Consider the following 26,256-nt stretch of genomic DNA (forward strand, 5'->3'; position numbering starts at 1 on the left):
TGTACAATTCACTTAAAAGTCATCTATGGGCCATCATGTTATTCAGTGACTTTCAAGTACAAAGGTAGGAGTGCTTGATTAGAAAAGGTCGGGCACTCGTCACGACTCCTCAGCTGGGGCATGACAAGGTGGTATCAGAGCAGTTCCGTCCTAGGGTGTGTCTATAGACCGTGTCCAGTAGAGTCTTGTTTATGGGTGTGAAGCATGCCACATTTATAAACAATAGGCTGCGGGGCATTTAGGAATGATTGACCTTTCTTCTCATCTTAGATCGTACGATAGAGCCAAAGTATAGGAAAGATCGTTTCTGACTCTCTTTTGTGCAGATTGATTCAGATGAAGAGGATGATTTCAGATAATGGGGGTGCAAGGAAGGCCCCCAGGGTAGATTCCGGACCAGCATCATCCTCGGGGTAGGTTAGGAAGAGCCTCAGTTATTCTATGGAGACTGATCCTCCCGAGGACATTGAAATGATTCCCCCAGAGTCTATAACCCCTACAGAGGAGGATCCATCAGAGGCTAGCTACGATACGGATCCGTCTGAGAGTTCGTACCAGACCCCAGAGGAGCCAGAGGCTCCTGAGGTTGTACCAGATTTGGCTCCTCCAGTTTCTCCTGGGATTGAGTATTTTGTTAGAGCAGCTACTAGCGTGAGTGTTACAGCGTATTCTAGCCCTCTGTCTTGGCCTTCGGTCAATCATGAGTTACCAGAGTACTCATACCCTACAGACTATGATGGGGAAGACGAGGAGAAGTAGACTAGTAGATGGCGGGGGGATGATGAAGGAGATGTTTCACTACACAGTTCCCCAGATCGGGATCAGGACGGGCCGACTACAGGTACATGGGTCCTTTTATTAACACTTCTTATGTTATGTGTGATTATTATGGGATATTATCTGATTGTTGGCAAATGAAAATTTTGAGAAAGTTCATCACCAAAGTAATTATGGATAATTGCGACTAAGACATTTTGTTACAGCTCGCGACCTCGGGATTGAGGACGAAAACAGTCACGTGTGTTGATGCGTGATTGCGATAATTTTCTAAACGTTGGAAATTTCAGAGAGTATGATAGTATTTACCCAACCACGAGAGTCAAGGACTTTTCCAACTGTGGGGAAAAGATGTGATACGATTGTCATTTGACAACAGGAAGCATATGAACCTTATGATTTATCTTATGAGATACTAAAGGTACTGATTAAGTTGGGCATTGAAATTAAGGTAGCCATTGCTACGAATAAGTAGATATTGTCTTTCTCCGAATATTAAAGTAGAGTAATTATATATATATATATATATATATATATATATATATATATATATATATATATATATATATATATATAAGTGAAGAAGCATGGGAAATATGTTCTTGGTAAGGGTTAAGTGGAATTCTTGAGAAGAGGACTAAGGCGAAAAGCCATCCGAGTAAATTACTAAAGTAAGTAAGCAGAAAGGATGGGATATGGAAAAGGGTGATAAAGGTCAAATGCGAAAAATCTTGAGGGCAGAACAAGATAAATAGGGTTAACAGTATAATAACGATGGATATGGATGCGATCCAAGAGGGAATGATCAAATTTTACGAACAAGGAAAGTCTGATTTTTAAGGTACGTCTGAGAGGATAAATATGAGGCCATATTAATGTGTTCGCTTGGGGAATGGACAACCCCATCCCCCCAAGAGATGATCTTGGAAATGGAACAGATTCGTACTTCTAATATAGTATTTTACAAATTCTGGGGACAATGTGGTAAAATAGCTAAGTGGAAGAAGAGTGCTTTATGAGCGAGGAAAGTTAAGCAAGGTTCTAAAGGCGAGAGTGAGAAAGTGGACTAATGGACTGGGCAAGAGGAATGATAATAAGCTAATAAGTCTGGGCAAGAGACAGAACATCAATGACCGGAGATAAGAGTCATGGTAAGAAGTACAGAAATTTGATCATAAAAAAATAGGAAGAATATATGAGGGATGCGCAGGAATGCGGACAAGTTGTAATATCTTAAGAGTTGGACAAAGGGAGGAGAATATACTTTACGAACATTTCATGATAAGCACCAGAGTTGGTAAATGAAGGACTATGATACGGAACTGTTATGCAAATGAAAGGATGAATTTTGAGAATGAATTGTATAGTATAAATGTAAAACAGGAATTTCAAGTAAGAAGAACCTTAAGGGTCTTAGTAAAAGTGGTCAGGAATGGAGATTACGGCTGAAGGAGCATTGTATCAAGACCCCGACAAACTTTGATGTCACCATTAATTCATTGGCTTAAAGGATTAATGATCACGAAAGTAAAAAAAATAGTCTAAATGGTATTCAATATGTGTAAACTTATGACTAAGTACAAAAAGTTCAGCCCTTTTGCCTTAGTACAAAAAGTTCAGCTAATGAAAGGAGAATGACTAAAGCCAGGCAGTGAAAGGAATTCTAGTATTGTATAGAATTAAGAGCTAGAGGACCACTAAAGCTGGCCAGATGTCTACTAGAGATGGTGAGTATTTGAATATTATTGGTATATGAAAATATTCTGAAAAATGGGGGGGGGGGGGGGGGGTGCTAAATTTAGTTTCGAGTGGAATTACAATACTCCTAAGCTCGGAAAGGAGCAAATCTACCAGCTTGAAAAAGCCAAAGTTAAGATGTACCGGTTTACTAATGGAAAGTGGGAATGGGCTAAATGCAAGTATATATGAAACAAAGGTGGAACAAGAATGCATGACGAGATGGTGAAGAACTAGCAAAGACCAAAAAGAATAAATCCTGTCAATAAAATACATTATGTTCCCCGGCTATGGCTCGAATCGCTCACATTTTGAGTTACATTTAAATATGCAGCAAAGTACTTCACAAGATAATGAAAGAAGTAAAAAGGAGATTTTAGTATGAGAGGAAAGGAAGATTTTAACAAAGGGGAATAACTATAGAAGGTTGTGATTAAGTGAGATTTTGTTCATTATGTTGAGATTTGAGGAGAGGAAATTGGAGGAAAGTTCCAAGTATGGATTTAAGGACATCTTGAGTCATAAGTCAGCTTACGTTGCAATTGTTATTTTGTTATGAATGTAATTTTACTATGAGAGATAATAATAATAATAATAATAATAATAATAATAATAATAATAATAATAATAATAATAATAATAATAATAATAAAGAGGAAGTGTCCTATACAAGTATATAAGGTGTTGTGTTATGGTTGTTGTCATGGACGGATAGTGAAAAGAAGTCTGGTTGATTGAATCCAATTTGAAGATAAACCTCTCGGCTACTTGATATACAGTGGATAAACCATCTGAGGACGAATCATCATCGAGAATAATAAGATGTTAGTAGGGAGAAATTAATACCAATCACCCGGGTGTTACCGCAGGTGTAACTATGATGAGATTGTAAGGAATTAAGGAGTCCGGCTAAGAAAAAGTGCTACAGCCGAGTAAGAAAAGTTGTTAATCGGTGGAAAAAAAAGTCACAAAATAGGTTAGATTAAGCCAACGGAAGAGGAAGTCATGGAAGTAGTTGGAGGTAAGATCGCAAGAAAAGGATTTAAGGATATAAACAGAGAAGATGGGTATTTAAGGAATTAAATGATCCACTTGACTGATAAATTGAAACGACAGCTAGGTGCGTCCAATTATGGGAAAGACTTATTACTTAAAAGTCGGGAGAAGGCCAAAGGTCAGAGGAGAACCCTAAAGGAAATGATCAAGGGATATCGCGTTTGATTAGGATAAGGTGGTGACAATGGAACCTTGTGGAACAAGCAAAATAATGGCTCTTATTGGAAAAAGATGAATGAAGGCTACAGACAATGGTAAGAATGAAGCGATTTGAATTCGCTGCATGACAGGAAACCTTGGTTAATCTTCAACGAACTTCCAAATTTACCTCCAATTTATTAGCCGACCTAAGGATTAGAAAATGTTATGAGTGATTGAAAGAAAGGAACCGTTAAAGATGTCACACCCTAATTTCCGATAGAGCATGATGGGCACCCGACCCTTACCTAGGGCCGAGCGAACCCGCTGACTTTCGTAATACTCATAATCATACTGGGCTCGCAAAACATGACATACGCACATAATGAAATTTTTTCATAAACAAGCATGCCTTTTGTCTTTTTCAAATCAAATAAAATCGGTAATCATGACAAATCTGTACCATAATGCATAATGATATATCGGGTTACATAGCCGCTTACAAAACAAATCTGACATATCATACACTCGACTCTGTCTGCAAAGTCTCTAACATAACTCCAGATATCATAACATAAGCACTCTGACTCGGCAGCACTCCGGGAGAAAATGGAGCTCGCCGATCCCGCTGGAACATCTTCTACTCATCTGTATATACCTGCGCGGCATGAAACGCAGCCCCCGAAGAAAGGGGGTCAGTACGGAATATGTACTGAGCATGTAAAGCATGGCATACAGAAAACGAGATCATAACCGAAGTAAGGAGTACAGAAAGTGAGCATAATAACCAGAATACCAAAGGGCTTGCATCTGAAACACAAATCGTACATCAGAGGTACAGAAGACAAATATAATAATCAGAATGCCAAAATGCTTACTCCTGAAATACGAATCATGCATATCAATGTCATGTATCATATCCGGCCCATAATGGAACTGAGTGACATAAGCGAATAATCATCATATTCATACCGTAACACATCATAATATCATAACTTATCATATGAGATGACATTAACCGATGTGGGATTCGCCTAAACCAATGTGGGATTCGCCTAAACCAATGTGGGATTTGCCTAAACCAATGTGGGATTTGCCTAAACCAATGTGGAATTTTGCCTCATCATTGGGTTTGCCCCACCATTGGGTTTGCCCCACCACCGGGTTTGCCACCGCCGTTCTGATGCCAACTGATCACACTCCAGAATACATATATACATCATATAACGTGTCCCGGCCCTCCAGTGAGGGACTCGGTAAATAAGATCATCATATCATCCTGTTATCATATATCATATCAGACTTCGTATCACATCATACTTCGTGTCACATCATGTTTCGAAATACACATCATACTTCAGAATACCCATCATACTTCAGAAGACACATCATTTACAAACCGAGAAACCATATATATAAATCATCATTAACGACTCGACGAATGATCAAACAAACCCTCATTTGAAAGCCAAACAATAGTCAAATCAAGTTTCCTCTGAATGTCTCGCGGGAACATACCAAATAGAAATTTAGAAATCATAGTTACGTATCAAAATCATATGCATAAAATCCTCATTTCAGACTCACTAGATAAGTAAGTAATCATACTCGGGGGTCGGAATCATAGCCACATTAAGTTCTTTCAAAAATAGGTCGTTAGAACCAAACAAAGGAAAGTCGCGGGACCCACGGATGAGCGTCAACCCAATCCGAGCCCGCCTATGAAAATTAAAGATTATTACTCGTTATAGAAACTTCTACGAACGTTTCATAGCAATCCGAGACCATATGTGAAAGTTACGGTCGTTCGTAGTTACAGAATCTTTTAAGAACAAAATTCTTTATGCAACATTTTTTTTTTTAATCCAATCATCCAAAAGACATAAGAACCATAATACGACAATATTAAGAATACTAATATTAAGAAGCACATACGAATCATAAGAATGTTCGAAACATCAGAGTGGAGTTACCCCAAGGCACAAATCATGTCATACCTTAATCCCGTCTAAGACATGCCAAAAGAAAGAAGGGTTGAGCTTTACATACCTCGTTTGCTTCCTAAGCTAATCCAAACTCAAGTCTCGGCTTCTCAAAATCTACAACAACGTCATTAGACACTAAACATTAGCCATAGGCACCTCGGAATCCAATTCTAAGCTCGCACTTTATTTACAGAAATTTGGGCAGCATTTCCCCTGTAAACTCAGCATCCCCGAGAATTCAACTCGGCCAAATCTTCAACAACAATACCAACAAGTATACTAACAACATTAACAATCAATTCAAAATGCATTATAATGGTAATAACTCTTCTCCACATATTTCGACAACATTCCAATTATGTCCAATCCAACCACATATATTCAAACTAACATCAACGCTCACATATTCAAATACTAATCCGAGATCATTCAAACAAGATTCAAGAACATTTCAAACAATCCATAAAATATTCAAAACAACCCAATCAATATACTACTTCAACCGAAACCCTCCATTTCCAATAAAAACAACAACAACACATTTCTTTCTTCCAAATTCATGAACTATACCAATAATCCACATGTTAACAACATTATTCTCATAATTTCAAGAGACTATATTAGCATCACATTAACTTCCAAAACAGCCCACAACAAATACAACTTCAACTTGAATCATTAAACATCCATTTTACATCATAGAATCCACAACAACAACAACCAAAACACTAAGTAAATTTAGTTCATTCCTTGTCACAAAACAGCCCATACTCACGGCTCAACATCAACATATAAAGTTTCATGAATTTCATCCATTTCTACACACTATTCCCTCCGTTTTAATCCGTTAAAATTCTAAATACACTCGTTAACAATGAAAAGGAACCGTATTCATACCTTAAGCATGCAGCCCCCACGTTATCACTCTTCTCCTTGGTTGATTTTTAGCTCAAATTGAAGACAACGCAGCGTACAACACTTTTCTCTTCATGGGCTTCGGAATTCGGGGCTCAGATTTTGGTCAAAATTGGTTTTTCTTCTCTCCAAGGTTCTTCTCTCTCTCTTTCCAGAATTTTTTGGGTGTTCTTGGTCTGAAAAATGAGTGGAAAGGGCTGAAATTTCACTTAAATAGGCATGGGTCATGGGCCTAACCGGATTGGGCCCGGTTTGGGCCTAGCCCACTGACCTTTCTGCCTTAAAACGTCCATATCTCCTTATCCCGATGTCACCTGTGGGCCCACGACCTATGGTTGGAAATATAATTCAATTATCTACAACTTCTATCTTTGGTGTTTTTCCAAATTCCAAACTTATAATACCGTTTCTGCCCCTCGAAGTCAGATCACCCGAAAACATTACTTAAAAATATTTGCTTGGAGGACTTCCACTTTGATTTGGCTCAAGGGTCCTTCTTGAGTTATGTTTAACTTCACCTATGTGATTCATATAAATTGTCTCATGTCCTAAAAAAAATCTCAATGTGTGGGCCCCACCTCAGCTTGCGAATAATCCGACGTACAAAAATACGAAATATAATACTGTCAACGTGAGTTTAAATTATGAAGCAACAACATGATTGTCAATTTTTAAGCACGTTAATAAGGACCTCCAAATTGGTTGGAATACTAGAAGAAAATAATTTTTCATGAAACGCTAACTTTTCAATATTCACTTTTAACCCCAAATTTTCCTTAATATTTCCATCCAACCAAATTCACAAGCAATTTATGTCTTAAAACAAAGTCGGGAAATAATCTTGTCCATAACTTGTCACAACCAACTTAAAATATTCCAATGTACAAAATACGGGATATAACATCCTTCCCCCCTTTAGAACATTCGTCCTCGAATGTTCAACCAGTCTCATAGGGTCTTATAAGGATCTCGGAGGGGTTTCCTTTATTACCATAGCATGTACTCTCATCTACCAATCATATTTCTTTTTCTACACGAACTTCATTACCCTGTCCGATTAATGCCTTCCTTAATCATTCTATAGCTCGCTTTTCCGTTTCACACTTGCCTTTATATTCTAACTACATAGATCACCTCATAGCCTTGGCCACTTTCTCACTAGGCTTTACTTATTTTCACAACAATCTTCATTATATTCACATTGTCCCGTTCGTATTCGATCTCATAGTGTAACACTCCTTAACCTTTTACCCTTTCTGATCAACCTTATCCTTAATATCTCACAAGCCGTCTTATCAATACATTCATATACATCACAATTCTTTCCCTCTGTACTCTTGTCTTAATCTCACTATTACTATCGGTACGACCTTTCAAGTCGTATTACAAAGCCATATCTCATTCTCTTTTTTTTTTTCTTTTCTGGGAAAATTTTAGAGTTTCCTCTATATTTCTTACTATCTCAAAATCTGCACGCAGGAAATACCAACAGTGCCTCACAGGGCCAACATATATATATATACATATCATATCATATCACAGCCACACAGGGCTCCCAATATCCATAATAATACGAGGATGATATACTTACCTCGTGTGTCCAACTCGAACTGCGCCTGTTACATTTTCCTGTTTACTTCCCTTTTCAGTTTTCAACTTCATATTTCGATCGCACTTCAATATCTTACCCGACATATACCTTTCATACCTTTGCTTACCTGCGTTCTTTATAACTTCCAATATCGTCAGTCACTTCCTTCTGTCGATGCCATTCTTCTGCTGAAATCAAAAATCAGGGTAAGGAATTTCATTCCCTATGACTTGGCTCTATGGCACGATCTCAGATGTGAAAGAAGAGTAACCACCCTAGATGCCCCGTAGCCTCCTGTTTATAAATGTGGTGCGCTTCACACCATAAACAGGACTCTACTGGACACGACATTGTAGACAACCCCTAGGGCCGAGCGAACCCGCTGACTTTCGTAATACTCATAATCATCTTTTGGGCTCGCAAAACATGACATACGCACATAATGAAAATTTTTCATAAACAAGCATGCCTTTTTTCTTTTTCAAATCAAATAAAATCGGTAATCATGACTAATCTGTACCATAATGCATAATGATATATCGGGTTACATAGCCGCTTACAAAACAAATATGACATATCATACACTCGACTCTGTCTGCAAAGTCTCTAACATAACTCCAGATATCATAACATAAGCACTCTGACTCGGCGGCCTCGGGAGAAAATGGAGCTCGCCGATCCCGGCGGAACATCTTCTACTCATCCGTATATACACACGCGGCATGAAACGCGGACCCCAGGGAGAAGAAAGGGGGGTCGTACGGAATATGTGCGAGCATGTAAGAGCATGGCATACGAACACGAGATCATAACCGAAGTAAGGAGTACGAAAGTGATCATAATAACGAGAATACCAAAGGGCTTGCGTACGAAACAAAAATCGTACATCGGAGGTACGGAAGACAAATATAATAATCGAATGCCAAAATGCTTACTCACGAAATACGAATCATGCATATCAATGTCATGTATCATATCCGGCCCATAATGGGCGAGTGACATAAGCGAATAATCATCATATTCATACCGTAGCACATCATAACATCATAACTTATCATATGAGCTGACTTTAACCGATGTGGGATTCGCCTAAACCAATGTGGGATTCGCCTAAACCAATGTGAGATTTTCCTAAACCAGTGTGGAATTTGCCTAAACCAATGTGGGATTTGCCTAAACCAATGTAGAATTTTGCCTCATCATTGGGTTTGCCCCACCATTACGTTTGCCCACCACTAGGTTTGCCCACCACTAGGTTTGCCCCACCATTGGGTTTGCCCCACCATTGGGTTTGCCCCACCACCGGCTCTGATGCCAACTGATCACACTCCAGAATACATATATACATCATATAACGTGTCCCGGCCCTCCAGTGAGGGACTCGGTAAATAAGATCATCATATCATCCTGTTATCATATATCATATCAGACTTCGTACCACATCATACTTCGTGTCACATCATGTTTCGAAATACACATCATACTTCAGAATACCCATCATACTTCAGAAGACACATCATTTACAAACCGAGAAACCATATGCACATAAATCATCATTACTGACTCAACAGAATGATCAAACAAACCCTCATTTGAAAGCCAAACAATAGTCAAATCAAGTTTCCTCCGAATGTCTCTCGGGAACATACCAAATAGAAATTTAGAAATCATAGTTACGTATCAAAATCATATGCATAAAATCCTCATTTCAGACTCACTAGATAAGTAAGTAATCATACTGGGGGGTCGGAATCATAGCCACATTAAGTTCTTTCAAAAATAGGTCGTTAGAACCAAACAAAGGAAAGTCGCGGGACCCATGGACGAGCGTCAACCCAATCCGGGCCCGCCTATGAAAGTTAAAGATTATTACTCATTATAGAAACTTCTACGAACGTTTCATAGCAATCCAAGACCATATGTGAAAGTTATGGTCGTTCGTAGTTCTGAGAATCTTTTAAGAACAAAATTCTTTATGCAACATTTTTTTTTTATCCAATCATCCAAAAGACATAAGAACCATAATACGACCATATTAAGAATATTAATATTAAGAGGCACATACGAATCATAAGCATGTTCGAAACATCAGAGTGGAGTTACCCCAAGGCACAAATCATGTCATACCTTAATCCCGTCTAAGACATGCCAAAAGAAAGAAGGGTTGAGCTTTACATACCTCGTTTGCTTCCTAAGCTAATCCAAACTCAAGTCTCGGCTTCTCAAAATCTACAACAACGTCATTAGACACTAAATATTAGCCATAGGCACCTCGGAATCCAATTCTAAGCTCGCACTTTATTTACAGAAATTTGGGTAGCATTTCCCACGTAAACTATAGCATCTGAGAATTCAACTCGGCCAAATCTTCAACAACAATACCAACAAGTATACTAACAACATTAACAATCAATTCAAAATGCATTATAATGGTAATAACTCTTCTCCACATATTTCGACAACATTCCAATTATGTCCAATCCAACCACATATATTCAAACTAACATCAACGCTCACATATTCAAATACTAATCCGAGATCATTCAAACAAGATTCAAGAACATTTCAAACAATCCGTAAAATATTTAAAACAACCCAATCAATATACTACTTCAACCGAAACCCTCCATTTTCAATAAAAACAACAACAACACATTTCTTTCTTCCAAATTCATGAACTATACCAATAATCCACATGTTAACAACATTATTCTCATAATTTCAAGAGACTATATTAGCATCACATTAACTTCCAAAACAGCCCACAACAAATACAACTTCAACTTGAATCATTAAACTTCCATTTTACATCATAGAATCCACAACAACAACAACCAAAACACTAAGTAAATTTAGTTCATTCCTTGTCACAAAACAGCCCATACTCACGGCTCAACATCAACATATAAAGTTTCATGAATTTCATCCATTTCTACACACTATTCCCTCGTTTTAATCCGTTAAAATTCTAAATACACTCGTTAACAATGAAAAGGAACCGTATTCATACCTTAAGCATGCAGCCCCACGTTATCACTCTTCTCCTTGGTTGATTTTTAGCTCAAATTGAAGACAACGCAGCGTACAACACTTTTCTCTTCATGGGCTTCGGAATTCGGGGCTCAGATTTTTGTCAAAATTGGTTTTTCTTCTCTCCAAGGTTCTTCTCTCTCTCTTTCCAGAATTTTTTGGGTGTTATTGGTCTGAAAAATGAGTGGAAAGGGCTGAAATTTCACTTAAATAGGCATGGGTCATGGGCCTAACCGGATTGGGCCGGTTTGGGCCTAGCCCACTGACCTTTTCGCCTTAAAACGTCCATATCTCCTTATCCCGATGTCACCTGTGGGCCCACGACCTATGGTTGGAAATATAATTCAATTATCTACAACTTCTATCTTTGGTGTTTTTTCAAATTCCAAACTTATAATACCGTTTCTGCCCCTCGAAGTCAGATCACCCGAAAACACTACTTAAAAATATTTGCTTGGAGGACTTCCACTTTGATTTGGCTCAAGGGTCCTTCTTGAGTTATGTTTAACTTCACATATGTGATTCATATAAATTGTCTCATGTCCCAAAAAAAATCTCAATGTGTGGGCCCCACCTCAGCTTGCGAATAATCCGACGTACAAAAATACGAAATATAATACTGTCAACGTGAGTTTAAATTATGAAGCAACAACATGATTGTCAATTTTTAAGCACGTTAATAAGGACCTCCAAATTGATTGGAATACTAGAAGAAAATAATTTTTCATGAAACGCTAACTTTTCAATATTCACTTTTAACCCCAAATTTTCCTTAATATTTCCATCCAACCAAATTCACAAGCAATTTATGTCTTAAAGCAAAGTCGGGAAATAATCTTGTCCATAACTTGTCACAACCAACTTAAAATATTCCAACGTACAAAATACGGGATATAACAAAAGAAAAGATTCAAGATATTCTTGATACGAATAGCCAGCCCGAACGCAATAAGTCAAATCAAAGGAAGAAAGGATTAAGCAAGAGAATTTGGTGTTACACTAGCTCAAAGATAAAATACTGCAGGAATTGATTCGACTGCTGTAAGATGGCAAAGAAGGCTATAATATGACCAATTTTGAGATTATCTCAAGGAACAGGAGAATAATGAGTTAACCTTAACAAAACAAAGGTTGAGGGTATCTGTGAAGTGTGGGAAGGATACATAGAGATCAGGGAGAACAAAGATTCCTGAATAAATAAAGATCGAATTAGAAACTAGATAAAAGTATGTACCGGGAGCATATAGGAGTGTAGAAAATGGAGGTGAAGAGATAACGAGAATGACTAAACACGAAGAGTTAGTAAGAAAAAGGGGCGACCTTGAGCACGAGCATAAATTTTTGCTATAAAGGAAGAAGGATGAGCTGCGCAATCCAAATAAGTTCAGTTTTAATGAGCAAGTCAGACTGCAAGTAAGTAAAGTAAATACTAGCAAATGCAGGTAAGAACATTGGCATCCATCTCAGAGTGAACTCTACTTCAACATTCGAGGATGAATGTTTTTAAAGGGGGAGAGAATGTTACACCCCGTAGCTCTGTACGTTGAAATTTATAAGTGTTGGTTGTTTAAGTATGGACTCTGGAGTTGTCTTCAAGGGTATACACGATTGTATGAATTTATCTTTTGGGTATAAAGGTTATATTTTATAAAATAATTGATGGGATGATTGGAGAACAAGTGAATTAAGGAAATTAAGTCTGCTGGAACTTTGGAGAAAATATGAGGGGCAATTTTGGTCCAACTTGGAAAGAGAATATCTTTTAGTAAATGAGAAGTTTTGAGGCAAAGCAAAATCCTAAAGTGAAGCTCACGAAGTCTAGTTTCCAATGTAACAAACCGCTCATCGATACGCCATCGGAGTAAAGAGATATGGATGTTACAAGTCTGGCTGGCATGCCAGGAAATTGCTCTACGTGAACGCGCCAGGAGGTGATGCGAACGCGCAGAAGGGTGACAAAGCAACCCAGCACAAATGCGCCACTACCCATCACAAACACGTTGAGTACTTTCTAGGTCGGTGCAAACTGACTCTAGACAAGTATAAAAGGGGGATTACCCCCTTATTTTCAGACCAAACACCCCTTAAAAGTTCCCAAATATTCTGGAATATTCCCCTAACCACCGTCGACTAAATATTAGCGTAAAATATGTGGATTCCCCAGATTTAGATTCGGACAACATATAGTTGCAATTGTGATATTGTCTTGTGAGGGATCCTGGCTTGTATTCAAGGCGGATATTAAAAATATTGTGGTTCTAGTGGGAGTAAGGCATGAATCTCTCCTTATTGATATTTAATTCGGTTTATTTACAGAGAAAAAGTTATTAAATAGCCATATAACAAATTGGTTAGTTGAGAAACTTGGAAAACATTGTGTGGGATGTTTTATGAAGCCTATTGGTGTTGATAATGTTGTTGTGATGTTGGTATTGTTGTTGGTTTTGTTGGTTTTTGGATTATTATTTCGGGTTAGGCATATAAACAGGGCATATAAACAGGGGAGATCTTTGCCGAATTTTGGCAGATTATAAATGGAACTAAATTGAAGTCTTAAGACGAGCGTGTGACATTGAGCCTAATAATAGTATGAATGATTTATATGTAGATTCACGAGCTTGGAAGGATAAACGTTGAGTGGCTAAGGAGACTGAAAGGTATGTAAGGCTAATCTCTTTCTTTCTAAAGGCATGATTCTCTTCTTACGAACCCATGCATAAATTCCATAAAATCCTCATTTCCAAGAACATTAAAAGTTTATGATTCTCTAAGTTTTTATGATGCTGAGGACGAATGTTTTCTATAATGACCATGATGATGATTATGATGATCCTATTTTTGGAGATTCCAAAGTTATGGTTTTAATGTCATTATGAGATTACTGAGCTGGTTTCAAGATTATTGATTATATTTGTCGATGTTGATCTCATCTTATGATTTTGTTCTTTTAAGGTGAGATATATGCATGAGGATAATTCCATAATGAATATCGAAGGTTACCGACCTTACATCACTCTGATGTATTTATAGCTTTCATTTGGCTCTCATGCATACTTTATATATTTATGTATGTATTTTCTCACACCGAGTCGCGCTATAATCGGCCGGGTACAGCACCTATTGTGCAACCACTGATCAGTTGGTATTACACACCGAGTCCCCAAAGGGCCGGGTACATTACACACCGAGTCCCGAAAGGGCAAGGTACGTTACACACCTAGTCCTGAAAAGGTTGGGTACGTTATGATGATGATATTATATATACGTATGTATGAAAAAGTTTTTTTTTGAAAGGTAAGCATGCATGACATCCGCTTTATGAGGCATCTAGATGTACGGGTTATCTCTCTTATTCTAGGCTACCTTTCATATCTATATTATGCTGTTATTCATGCCTTACATACTCATTACATTATTCGTACTGACGTCCATTCTTGTGAACGCTATGTTCATGCGCGCAGGTTCAGGTAGTCAAGCGAGCAGCCTAGCACAGTAGGATTTTCTCTCAGCTGTAGTCAGTGTGCTCCACTTAGCCCTGAGCCATAGTCTTTTGGTATGATATTTTGATTTGTATACATGAGTACGACGAGGCCTTATCCCGTCCTTCTTACAGTTTATCTTCCATAAGAGGTCTGTAGACATTGTATGTTGATAGAAAGTTAGATAGCCTTGTCAGTTTTTATTTCATTATACGACATATGTAGCGGCCTAGTCGGGCTACAGTATTATTTTCTGTACATATATGTAAATGATGGTTATGAGTTTTGGACGTGGAGATTGTTATGTTATTATCACCGATGTGTACAATTCAGCTAAAAGTCATAGATGGGCCACCATGTTGTTCAGTGAGTTTTAAGTACAAAGGTAGGAGTGGTTGATCAGAAAAGGTCGGGTACTAGTCACGACTCCTCAGCTGGGGCGTGATAGCTAGCATAGAAGCCGAATCACTCAAATCATGGCATAGAAGCCGAATCACAAGTCATATCATGATAATCACATTATTCATTAAGGATTATGTTCATCATCCTATTATAGGGGTAGATCAAGCCATTTCAGTTTTAGAAATCGGTTTCACTTCTTTAAACAAGTTTCAAGATCAACACAATCCATTAAAGAGCATTCACATAATAGGCAAGCTTTTCAATTATCAAGTTCAAACATCCCTTATGGGGTAATTCAAGTTCGAATACCAAAGCTTTATATCTCAATTTTTCAATCATCCTTTAGAGAGGAAAACAATCATGAATATGTATATATAATCTAGTACAAACAAGGTTTAATGTCAGCTTGTCCCTCACGCACACGAACCACGGCCAAAGAGTTCATAAAAACTGTTCAAAAGAGTATGTTCACATTCATTGTCAAAAGGGATTTTTAAAAGAGACATGCCTCAAATCCTACTAAAATTCTACCAAACGGAATTCCCAAGATTCAACAATCACACCACAATGGTTTTAGATGATAAAGATTAGAACTTGAATCGTTTCTTGAAGTTTTCTTGGAATTTCAAAAACTAGGGTTTTTCGTAAGCCTTAAAAATGGGTTCTTGAACCCTTTCATGAATCACTAACGGATTCCAACTTTGTAGAACTTCCTACTCTAACCCATTACTTTATTAATACTAGGAAAATTTAGAAACTTTACCTCTTAGATGAATTCCAGACGCCCCTATCTTCTTCTTCTTGAGAATTCAAGAACTTAGGGTTTTAGAGAAATGATTTACTATCAAGAGGGGATGGATATGGTGTGGGAATGATAAAGATTGAGTGAGAACTCACCTTAGGATTAGAGAGACTTTTCTATGGTTCTTTTCCTCATAAATATTGATTTAAAATGAAGTGGGAAATAACACAACGAAGTAGGACTTAAAGAAAATTCGGAAATAGAAAATATTCCCCGCTCCGTGCTGACCTGATCATTTTTGGTCTGCTGCTGTATTTTTACGTGCTGGGTCCGCAACGCACGCCCAGCATATTTTTTTGATAATCGATGTTCTCTCATTAAAATGATCATAAATCCCTGTACTTAACTCCGTTTGAGCCCCACTTTATGGTTGGAAAGGTATTTCAGGGACCTACAACTTTTATGTTTTAAGATTTTTCAAATTACCAACGTAAATATCCTAAAACTGGCCATAAGTGCAGACTGTCTCAGATATAGACGAATTTAGAAGCCCTAAAGAACTCTATTTTTTGGTTTGACTTCAAAACAACTGTTTATTACCCGAATTCATCCCGAATAGATTCATATAGCTAAACTATCATCTCAACACTAGTTTTTACACATTCACACCTAACTCAAATTTATGAGGTGTTACACCGTTGATCTAAAATATTGTGAAGGATAGCCAGGAGACGCAGCAGACTTTGGCACAACTGGCCACTAATATCTCTTTATTGACGAAGAGATTGGATAATAGAAAGGCAAAGAAGGTAAACGTTTTTGAAGATATCTTAGGCATGCTGCCTAGAATGTACCAAGTCCAAGAGGGACTATATCAAGAGGGTCCCCCTCTGCCAGTTGAGAATGTATTCAATATGCAGACTACATAGCAAAAGGGGATGCTTCTGGGCCAAATCAAAGATACCGGAGACCTCAACAAGGGCAGCGTGCATGTAACAACAACAAAGGAAACTACAACAACAACTAAGGGAACTACAATAACAACTATGGTGGATCAAACCAAGGTAGATACAACAACAACAATGGTAACTTCGGAAACAGAAGTTCCAACCCTTACATTCCACTCAAAGGGCAGTCTAATGATCAAGGTAGTTCGAGGTTGGAGTCAATGCTTAAAAAAGTGTTGGCAAGTCAGACAAGTACTGAAAAGACATTATATGGGCTGTCAGAGATAGTGGTTTCGCACTCAGCGGCTATTCAATACCTTGAACAGTAGATGCGTGATATTTCTAGAGAGTAGTATCCTACTAGAAAGGGAGGACTTCTTATTGATACTATTTCAAACCCTAAGAATAGAGGTGGTGGTGTGGAGCGTACTTTTGCTATTAGCACGAGAAGCGGTAAAATACTTTAAAGTGCTGATAAGAAGGCGGTTCATCTAGATCCGGTTATTGAGGAAGAAGAGGTGCATACTGATGTGCCTATAGTAGATGATGAGGTCCATGTTGAAGAGAAACATGCTGATATTCCAGATGTTGCTGCTGATACTACGAAACAGATGATAAAAGGGGCTCTTTCCCCTTTGACTCAGATGTATAAAGCAAAACCTCCCTTTCCTCAAAGGTTGGCAAAGAAGAATGATGATGCTAAGTGTCAAAAGTTCTATGATCAGTTGAAGCAGTTAACGGTGAATTTTCATTCTTAGATGTTGTGAAAGAGATGCCCAGATTTGCTAAGTTAGTGAATGTCACACCCTAACCTTGGTGAGGCGTGATTGGCACCCGGCACTTTACGAAAACCGAGTGAACCAACTGATAACTCGCATCCTTTATGTCTCAAATGGCAAAATAAGGCCAAGAAGAACAACTATGAATATAGAACCATGCATACGTATATATGTACTTGTTAGAACCCGTATTTTTGTACATTGGAACAATCCGGATTAATTATGATAAGTTAAGGACAAAACTATTCCGGGATACGAAGTCAAGACTTTTGACCTTCGATTTTATTTTTGGACATAAGTTGTGCATGAATTTGTTTGCATGGAACAATTAGGAAAATTTGGGACCAAAATTGGAATTTATGGAAGTTGAAAATCATCCATTTTGCCATGTTGTAGCCGTGTGGATTGAAGAAGGCCCACACAAATTGTGGACAATTTTAATTGGTCCAACACTTGTGTGGGCCAAGGGGACACTTCGATGAATCATCTTAGAGCTTAAAAGATGACTTCTAGTTATCCTAAGTCATTCCAACACTTAGCCAAAAAAATAAAAGTTGAAGAACAAGAGAGAGAGGCTCTCGGCCAAGCCTCCCAAAAATCAACTTCCATTCAAGCCCTTTCAAAAATATTTTGTTGATGTAAACCCACTATTTTGAGGTCCCTAAGTAGCGTGGAAGTGTCGTTGGAGCGATCAACCCGCTAGTTTTCATTATTTCAAACCCTAGACTATTGTGGAATTGAAGAGGAAAGGTAAGATTTGATTATGTTTTGTATGTTATAAAGGTTGTATGCATGTTGTAGTATGTTAAAATGGATGAATATCATGAAATATAGTGAGTTGGAATTTTGGTTGTGTGTGTAGTGCATAGCCGTGTGAGGTGTGTGTGTTGTGTGGTATTGAAGCAATGAATTAAAGTCTTGTTAGCATGTTGTGATTGTTGTAGAGTAGAGAAAGGAATGAGAATCATCTTTATATGTTGGTGGGAGGTGTTGGCCGAATGAAGGCCATTTATGTAGCAAGAAATGAATTAATATCGCTTAACGTTTTAGTCGTTGTCGTTATGAATTCTATGTTGGAAATGAATGTTTAATGACTCAAATTGATGTTGTAATTGTTGCGGACTGATTTGGAGGTTATTGTTCATTTAATGTAATTTGTATATTGATGAGAATAGCATTGTTAGAATGTGAATTGTGGATGCAAATCATGATTTGAAAATGAGGAATGTGTTAAAGTGAGGTTCTCGGGTTTGGGGACTGATTTCGGGTGGATTGGAGAAATTGTTGGATTGTTGGAAATGTTATATGAATTGCTTGGAATGTCTTTAAATATTGTTGGTATGGGTTCGGGTTAGTATTTGAATGTATAAGCATCGATGTTGGCTTGAAGGTAAGCCGTTGAATTGAATTTATGAATGTTGTTGAATGATGGAAAAGAGAGTTATTAATGTTATATTGCCTTCCGGATTGGTTTTTGATGTTGCTAGGTTGGTTGTTGTTGTTGTTGTTGATTGATTTGGCCGAGTTAAATTCTCGGGGTGGCCTATTTACAGGGGAAATACTGCCCAAATTTCTGTAGAATTAAGGGCTAAATTGGAATTAAATGCCCAAAATGTCTATAGCTAATGTTTGGCATATTATGACTTGTTTATAGATCTTGGGCAGCCCGAGATGTAGGTTGGACTTATCTTGAGTTTGGATTATATTGGAGAGCGTTTGAGGTATGTAAAGCTCAATCTTCCTTCTTTGGCATGCCTTAGTTAAAATAGGCTATGACACGAGCCTCGAGGAAACTCTATTCTCGCAATCCGAGCATGTCTATGATACGCATTTGTTTCTTGATATTCATATGTTGATGTTATGAAATATTGATCCTATGTCCTTGGAATTATTGATTTGTAAAGGTTGCATGAAAGTTTGGTTTTTAAAGAGTTTATTCTTTAACGATTCTAAAACTACAAACGCCCATAACTTTCACAGAAAAGCTCGGATTGCTTTGAGATTTTCGTAGAAGGTTGTATGATGTAGGATGAGTATGTTTTCCATATGCGGGCCCGGCTCGGGTCTACACCCCTCCGTGGGTCCCGCGATGTTCCTTTATGTAATTTCGACAACTTTTGAAAGAAAATGTTGTAATTATTATTCCGATTTCAAATATGACTATTTTACTTATCTTTTGGATTTATGACAATGATTTTATGCATATGATTCCTCACGACTCCGCTCGTGCATTTTGTTATATCTTTCGCGAGTCCGGGCCGGTTACGTTGTCGTGCGCACTTTGTTATACTCCGGTGTTATCTTGTGTTTATGGTTTTCCGAGCTCCCTCGCTCGAGGGCCGGGTTCGCTTATATTTGGTGTTATCTTGTGTATGGAATTATCTTGTGTATGATATGTGACGGGGATACGGAGATTTGAAACTTTACGGTGTTATCTTGTGTTATGGCGCCATCGACAGGCGGGCGACCATATTTTCTGTGCCCTATGCATGATTTGTATTTTTAAAGTAACATTGTGATATTTTTGCAATGCATTTATTTTCTGTACCTCTATTTCGATTATGACTCAGATTTGTATACTACTTTTTACGCTTTGCATACTCAGTACATATTTCGTGCGACCCCCTTTCTTCGGGGGCTGCGTTTCATGCCGCGGTACGGACGCACGGTTTGGTGATCCACTGTTTAGGACACCCTTCTTTCTTTTGGAGTGCTCCTTATTCGGAGCCATATTTTGGTATATATATTCGTTCGTTGCATTTGTATATATTTGTTCGGGGGTACGGCGGGGCCTGTCCCGTCATATGATTCCGTTTGTACGTTTAGAGGTACGTGGACATGTATGTGGGTTATGCCCATTACGTATAGTTGTGTTTGTATGATATATGTTCGGGCGATCCCGTTCGCCGTGGCGACCTCGTCGGCTTGCATTTGTATATGTTTTGGGCCGTTGCGCCATTTGATAGCCTTGTCGGCTTTAGATATATATTCGGTTGTGTTTGAGATGTGTTTGAGACAGTTTGATATAATCAGAGACAGCGTTTGATATTTATGTCCGTATAAGCCATCTGTTTGCGACTCGGATTTGTGATTGCGTCTGGGTGCCCAATTCGGGCACTAGTCACGGCCTACGTGGGTTGGGTCGTGACGAAGTGGTATCGAGCGGTTCGTCCTCGGAATGTCTACAGACCGTGTCTAGTAGAGTCTTGTTTATCGGTGTGTTGTGCACCACATCTATAAGCAGGAAGCTACAGGACATTTAGGATGTTGTCTTTTCTTCGATCTTAGATCGTGCGATAGAGCTGTGTTATCAGGATGACTCCTTTTCGACGAAATGTTATGTTTTCGGCGATGCCTCGAGGAAGGCCACGGTTGCCCGAAGGGCAAGTCTACGGCGGCGGGTGAGACCGGCGAGAGCCGGATGACTACTAGGGCTCGTGCTCGGATTGAGCCGGAGATTGTGCCTCCGACGGCTGGTTCGCTGCGCCGCCGTATGTCGGAGGGATTTGGAGCGACTACGAGCTGCGGCACGGGGGCGGCTCCACCGCCGGCTCCCCGGCACCGGTGCACTGTACCTCCGGCCCCCCGGCCCGGGGGCGGATGATGGGACCTACGAGAGGCGGTCCGGTTATTGACTCGGTTGGTAGCGGGGCGAGGTCCACGGACGAGGAGCGAGGGGATGATCGCGTAGACGGCGCGATAGTCGAAGGGCCGTGATTTTCTACTTTGTGGGCCACCGAGTTTTTCGGGTCAAAGCCCGCGAGAGGACCCTCATGAGTTCATCCGACGGATGCGGCGTACCCTGCGATTGATTAGTGCTTCGAGACGAGTCGGTTGAGATGGCGTCATCCGGTTGCACGATGTAGCGACTATTGGTATGAGTCGTGGATGCGTCCGGAGGCGAGGGTGCCCCTCCGGCCGTTGGGGCGAGTTTACGAGAGGCCTTCGGCCCATTTTCGCCTCGAGGTACGGCGAGCCGAGTGGACGGATTCCTGCTTTGTTAAAGCGAGAGGGGCGGTTTCGGTCGGGATTACAGTTTAGAGTTCGATTCGCTGGCGAGATATGCGCCTACATATGTTGCTAAAATGACTGACCGGATGAACCGATATATAGTAGGGCTGGACCAGTACATGATTGATAGTTGTTTGGTGATGGCGGCCCAGCCAGGTATGGATATTGCCCACATACAGGCACACGCCCGGGGGCATGGAGGACGACGCGAGAGGGCGCCGGCGATAGGGTTGATGACGGGGGCCGGCCCGAGGGCTAGATCGTACGGTATGCGGGGATTTTCGAGGCGGGCGGCCTCGTCGGCGGCCGAGCGAGATATCCTCCCCGGTCGGCACGGGGCACACCCCGCGGTTTCCGGCGGAGATCGAGGGTGCGGGTTATTCGGGGGCGCCGAGCTCCGGGTTTTCGGGCTCACGGTTGGACGAGAGGCTCCCGGCGGTCGGATGAGACCACCCGGACCTCCGTGTTCCCCCTTTGTGGGAGACGGCCCCTGGAGAGTGTTTTCGTGCCGCGGGTGCGTGCTTTACTTGCGGCCGTCGGGGGCCATTGATGAGAGATTGTCCGGTTAGAGGTGGTGCGGCGGCGCGGCTCAGTCTACCGGGTCAGCCGGTGGTTCATCTTCATCCTCGGTATCTATGCGCCCTGCGGGGCGAGGTATGCCAGCATCAGCGGGCCGGCGGGGGGTCGTGGTGGAGTTCTGGTTCTAGCGGTCCTTCGAACCGCATTTATGCATTAGCCGGCCGACGGGACCGGGAGGCGTCGCCTAATGTCGTCACGGGTATATTCTTGGTTTTCTCTCGAGATGTGTATGCAACGATTGATCTGGTTCTACATTATCATATATTTCTCCCCTTGTTGCTAATAAAATTGGGATAGAATACGAGCCGATAGAGCCCTTTGAGGTAGCTACACCGGTAGGGGATTACGTTATAGCCGATCAGATTTATAGAGATTGTTCGGTGATTATACGTGGCCATTTGTACTAAGGCGATTTGGTAGAGTTAGATATGGTGAGTTTGATGTGATTATGGGTATGGATTGGCTAGCTTCTTGTTATGCTAATGTTGATTGTCAAAAGAAGATAGTCCGTTTCCAGTTTCCAGGGGAACCAGTCATAGAATGGGCAGGTAATACAGCATCGCCGAGGGGTAAGTTTATTTCATACCTCAAGGCAAGAAAAATGATCAGAAAGGGGTATATTTATCATCTGGTCCGTGTTCATGATTTAGAGAGCGAGAGAGCACCGACTCTTCGGTCGGTCCGGTGGTTAATGAATTCTTAGATGTATTCCCGGATGAGCTTCCGGGTCTTTCCCCCGAGCGGGAGATAGAGTTTGCTATTGATTTGTTGCCGGATACTCGGCCTATCTCTATTCCTCCGTACGAGAATGGCACTGCGAGAATTGAAAGAATTGAAAGAGCGGTGAGAGATTTATTAGAGAAGGGCTTTATTAGGCCCGATACATCACCCAGGGAGCGCGGTATTATTTGTGAGAAAGAAGGATGGATCTCTACGGATGTGCATTGATTATCGGCGTAGCGGTGAATAAGGTAACCATCAAGAATAAATATCCCTCCCCGGGATTGATGATTTGTTTGATCGGTTGCGGGGTGCCGGGTGTTTCTCGAAGATAGACTGCGGTCGAGGCTATCATCGAGTACGGGTACGAGAGGTGATATTCCCAAGACGACATTCGGGACCCGATATGGGCACTATGAATTCGAGTGATGTCTTTTGGGTGACTAATGCCCCGGCGGTATTTATGGACACGATGAATCGGGTATTCGGACCGTTCTTAGACATGTTCGTGATTGTGTTCATTGATGACATCTGGTTTATTCTCGATCGAAGCGAACATGCGGATCATTTGAGGACGGTACTTGGCACACTTCGGCACCGAAATTATATGCTAAATTTTCTAAGTGTGAATTTTGGCTTGACTTCGGTGGCATTTACGGGACATATTATTGGGGGCGATGGCATCGGGTGGATACCCGGAAGATTGAGGCCGTAAGAATTGGCCTAGGCCTACGACGCCGGCGGAGGTGCGTAGCTTTTCGGGATTGGCCGGTTATTACGGGAGATTCGTAGAGAAATTTGCTTCGATTTCGGCGCCTTTGACAAAGGCGACTCGAAGGGAGCTAAGTTTCGGTGGTCGATGCTTGCGAGCGTAGCTTCCGATTCTTTGAAAGAGAAGTTGACTACGGCTCCGGTCGACTCTTCCGAGGGGTCCGGATGGGTATGTGATTTATTGTGATGCCTCGGTATTGGTTTGGGGTGTGTGTTGATGCGGCACGGCGGGGTGATAGCTTATGCTTCCGGCGGCTCGGGAAAACATGAAAAGAATTATCCTACTCACGATTTGGAGCTAGCGCGGTGATTCATGCTTTGAAGATGTGGAGACATTATTTATATGGTGTTCACGTTGATATTTATACGGATCATAAGAGCCTCCAATACATCTTTAAACGAAGGAGTTGAACTTGCGGCGAGAGGAGGTGGTTAGAGTTTTGAAAAGATTATGATGTTGATATTCTCTACCATCCGGGGAAAGCTAATGTTGTGGCGGATGCACTTAGTCGCAAGTCTATGGGTAGCCTAGCAGACGTGCCATCAGAGAGGAAAGAAATGGTTCGCGATATTCATCAGTTGGCTAGTCTTGGAGTTCGCTTGGGCGATTTTGGAGATGTTGGGGTTTACGTTCGAGGTATTCTTTGAATCCTCTATTACGAGAAGATATTAAGCGGCATCGGTATGAGGATCCTATTACGGCACGATACGGAGACGGCCCTTGGCAAGGAAAAGACCCCGTTCGAGATTTCATCCGATGGAGTATTATTACACGGGGGCGGATTATGTGCCGACGTTGCGGGGTTGCGGCGACGGGTTATGGGCGAGGCACATTATGCCGTTATTTGTTCACCCGGGGTCGACGAAGATGTACCATGATCTCGGATGCTTATATTGGTGGGATGGTATGAAAAGAGACATAGCGAGTTCGTCGCTCGGTGCCGAATTGCCCGGCGGAGGTTAAGATTGAGCACCGAAGCCGGTGGGCTATTACGGGAGATGGAGATACCGTCGTGGAAGTGGGAGATCATTAATATGGATTTTATTACGGGTTTACCTCGCACTCCACGGAGGTATGATTCCATTTGGGTTATTGTTGATCGGCGACAAAATCAGCCCATTTTCTTCCGGTCGGACTACTACTCGGTGAGGATTATGCCGGTATATATTAAGGAGATTGTGCGACTTCACGGAGTTCCTATATCTATTATCTCCGACGAGAGGTGCCCGGTTCACGGCTAATTTTGGAGATCCTTTCGGGCGGGATTGGGGACGCGGGTGAGTCTCGGTCTGACATTCCATCCCCGGTCCGACGGACGGGCCGGCCGCACTATTCGGACATTGGAAGATATGTTGCGGGCTGTGTTATTGATTTCGAGAGGTAGGCGGGATGACCATTTGCCGCTTGTTGAATTTGCTTATAATAACGACTACCACTCCGGTATTCGAGATGGCACCGTACGAGGCGTTGTATGGCGAGAAAGTGTAGGTCACCGATCGGTTGGTTTGATGTTGGGGGGACTGAGTTGATTGGCCCAGATGTGGTCCAGCAGGCAGTGGATAAGGTGAAACTCATTCGGGAGCGGTTGTTAGCGGCTCAGAGTCGACAGAAATCATATGCAGATAATCGCCGTCGACATTTAGAGTTTCAGATTGGTGATTGGGTTTTCCTGAAAGTGTCACCTATGAAAGGTGTTATGAGATTTGGCAAGAAAGGGAAGCTCAGTCCGAGATATATTGGGCCTTATCAGATTGTTCGCAAAATAGGCAAGGTTGCCTATGAGTTAGATACGCGGTGATTTGGGAGCGGTACACCGGTATTTCATGTTTCTATGCTTCGTAAATGTATTGGTGACCCTTCCGAGTATTTCACTGTAGATGATATTCGGGTCACGGAAGGAGCTATCTTATGAGGAGCGACCTATAGCCATATTGGATCGTCGAGGTAAGAAAGTTGCGGAATAAAGATGTGGCTTCGGTTAAAGTGCTTTGTGGCGGAACAACAACGGGAGGAAATGACCTGGGAAGCTGAGGAGCAGATGAAGAAGAAGTATCCTCACTTATTTCCAGTGCCTACAGGTAATCCAAATTCTTTACTTGACTATGTTGTTTGATAAATGAGTTGTTGATCAATGAATGAATTGTTGTGATAGTTATAAAAGAAACTCCCCCAAATTGTTTGTATGACCCGTAAGGTTAATCTAACATTCGAGGACGAATGTTCTAAAGGGGGGAGGATGTTATATCCCGTATTTTTGTACATTGGAACAATCCGGATTAATTATGATAAGTTAAGGACAAAACTATTTCGGGATACAAAGTCGAGACTTTTGACCTTCGATTTTATTTTGAGACATAAGTTGTGCATGAATTTGTTGGCATGGAACAATTAGGAAAATTTGGGACCAAAATTGGAATTAATGGAAGTTGAAAATCATTCATTTTCCATGTTGTGGCCGTGTGAGTGTGGAGTTGGCCCCACACATTTTGTGGACAATTTTAATTGGTCCAACACTTGTGTGGGCCAAGGGACATTTATGTGCACTTCATATCTTAATAGCTTAAAAGATGACCAACTAGTCTTCATTCATTCATTT

At 40.7% G+C, this 26,256-nt stretch overlaps 1 protein-coding gene across 1 annotated transcript in view; it reads left to right on the top strand.

Annotated features, from left to right (window-relative positions):
• Window positions 1-441: 441 nt before the first annotated feature.
• Window positions 442-26,256, top strand: part of LOC132063064 (uncharacterized) — a 29,326-nt gene continuing 3,511 nt past the window's right edge. Inside the window, exons 1-2 of the mRNA XM_059455497.1 lie at window positions 442-755; window positions 17,269-17,539. Of these exons, the coding sequence (XP_059311480.1) occupies window positions 442-755; window positions 17,269-17,539 (585 nt within the window). The remainder of the gene's footprint in view (window positions 756-17,268; window positions 17,540-26,256) is intronic.

Source organism: Lycium ferocissimum, chromosome 7, assembly GCF_029784015.1.
Source record: "Lycium ferocissimum isolate CSIRO_LF1 chromosome 7, AGI_CSIRO_Lferr_CH_V1, whole genome shotgun sequence".
Lineage (NCBI taxonomy): Eukaryota > Viridiplantae > Streptophyta > Magnoliopsida > Solanales > Solanaceae > Lycium > Lycium ferocissimum.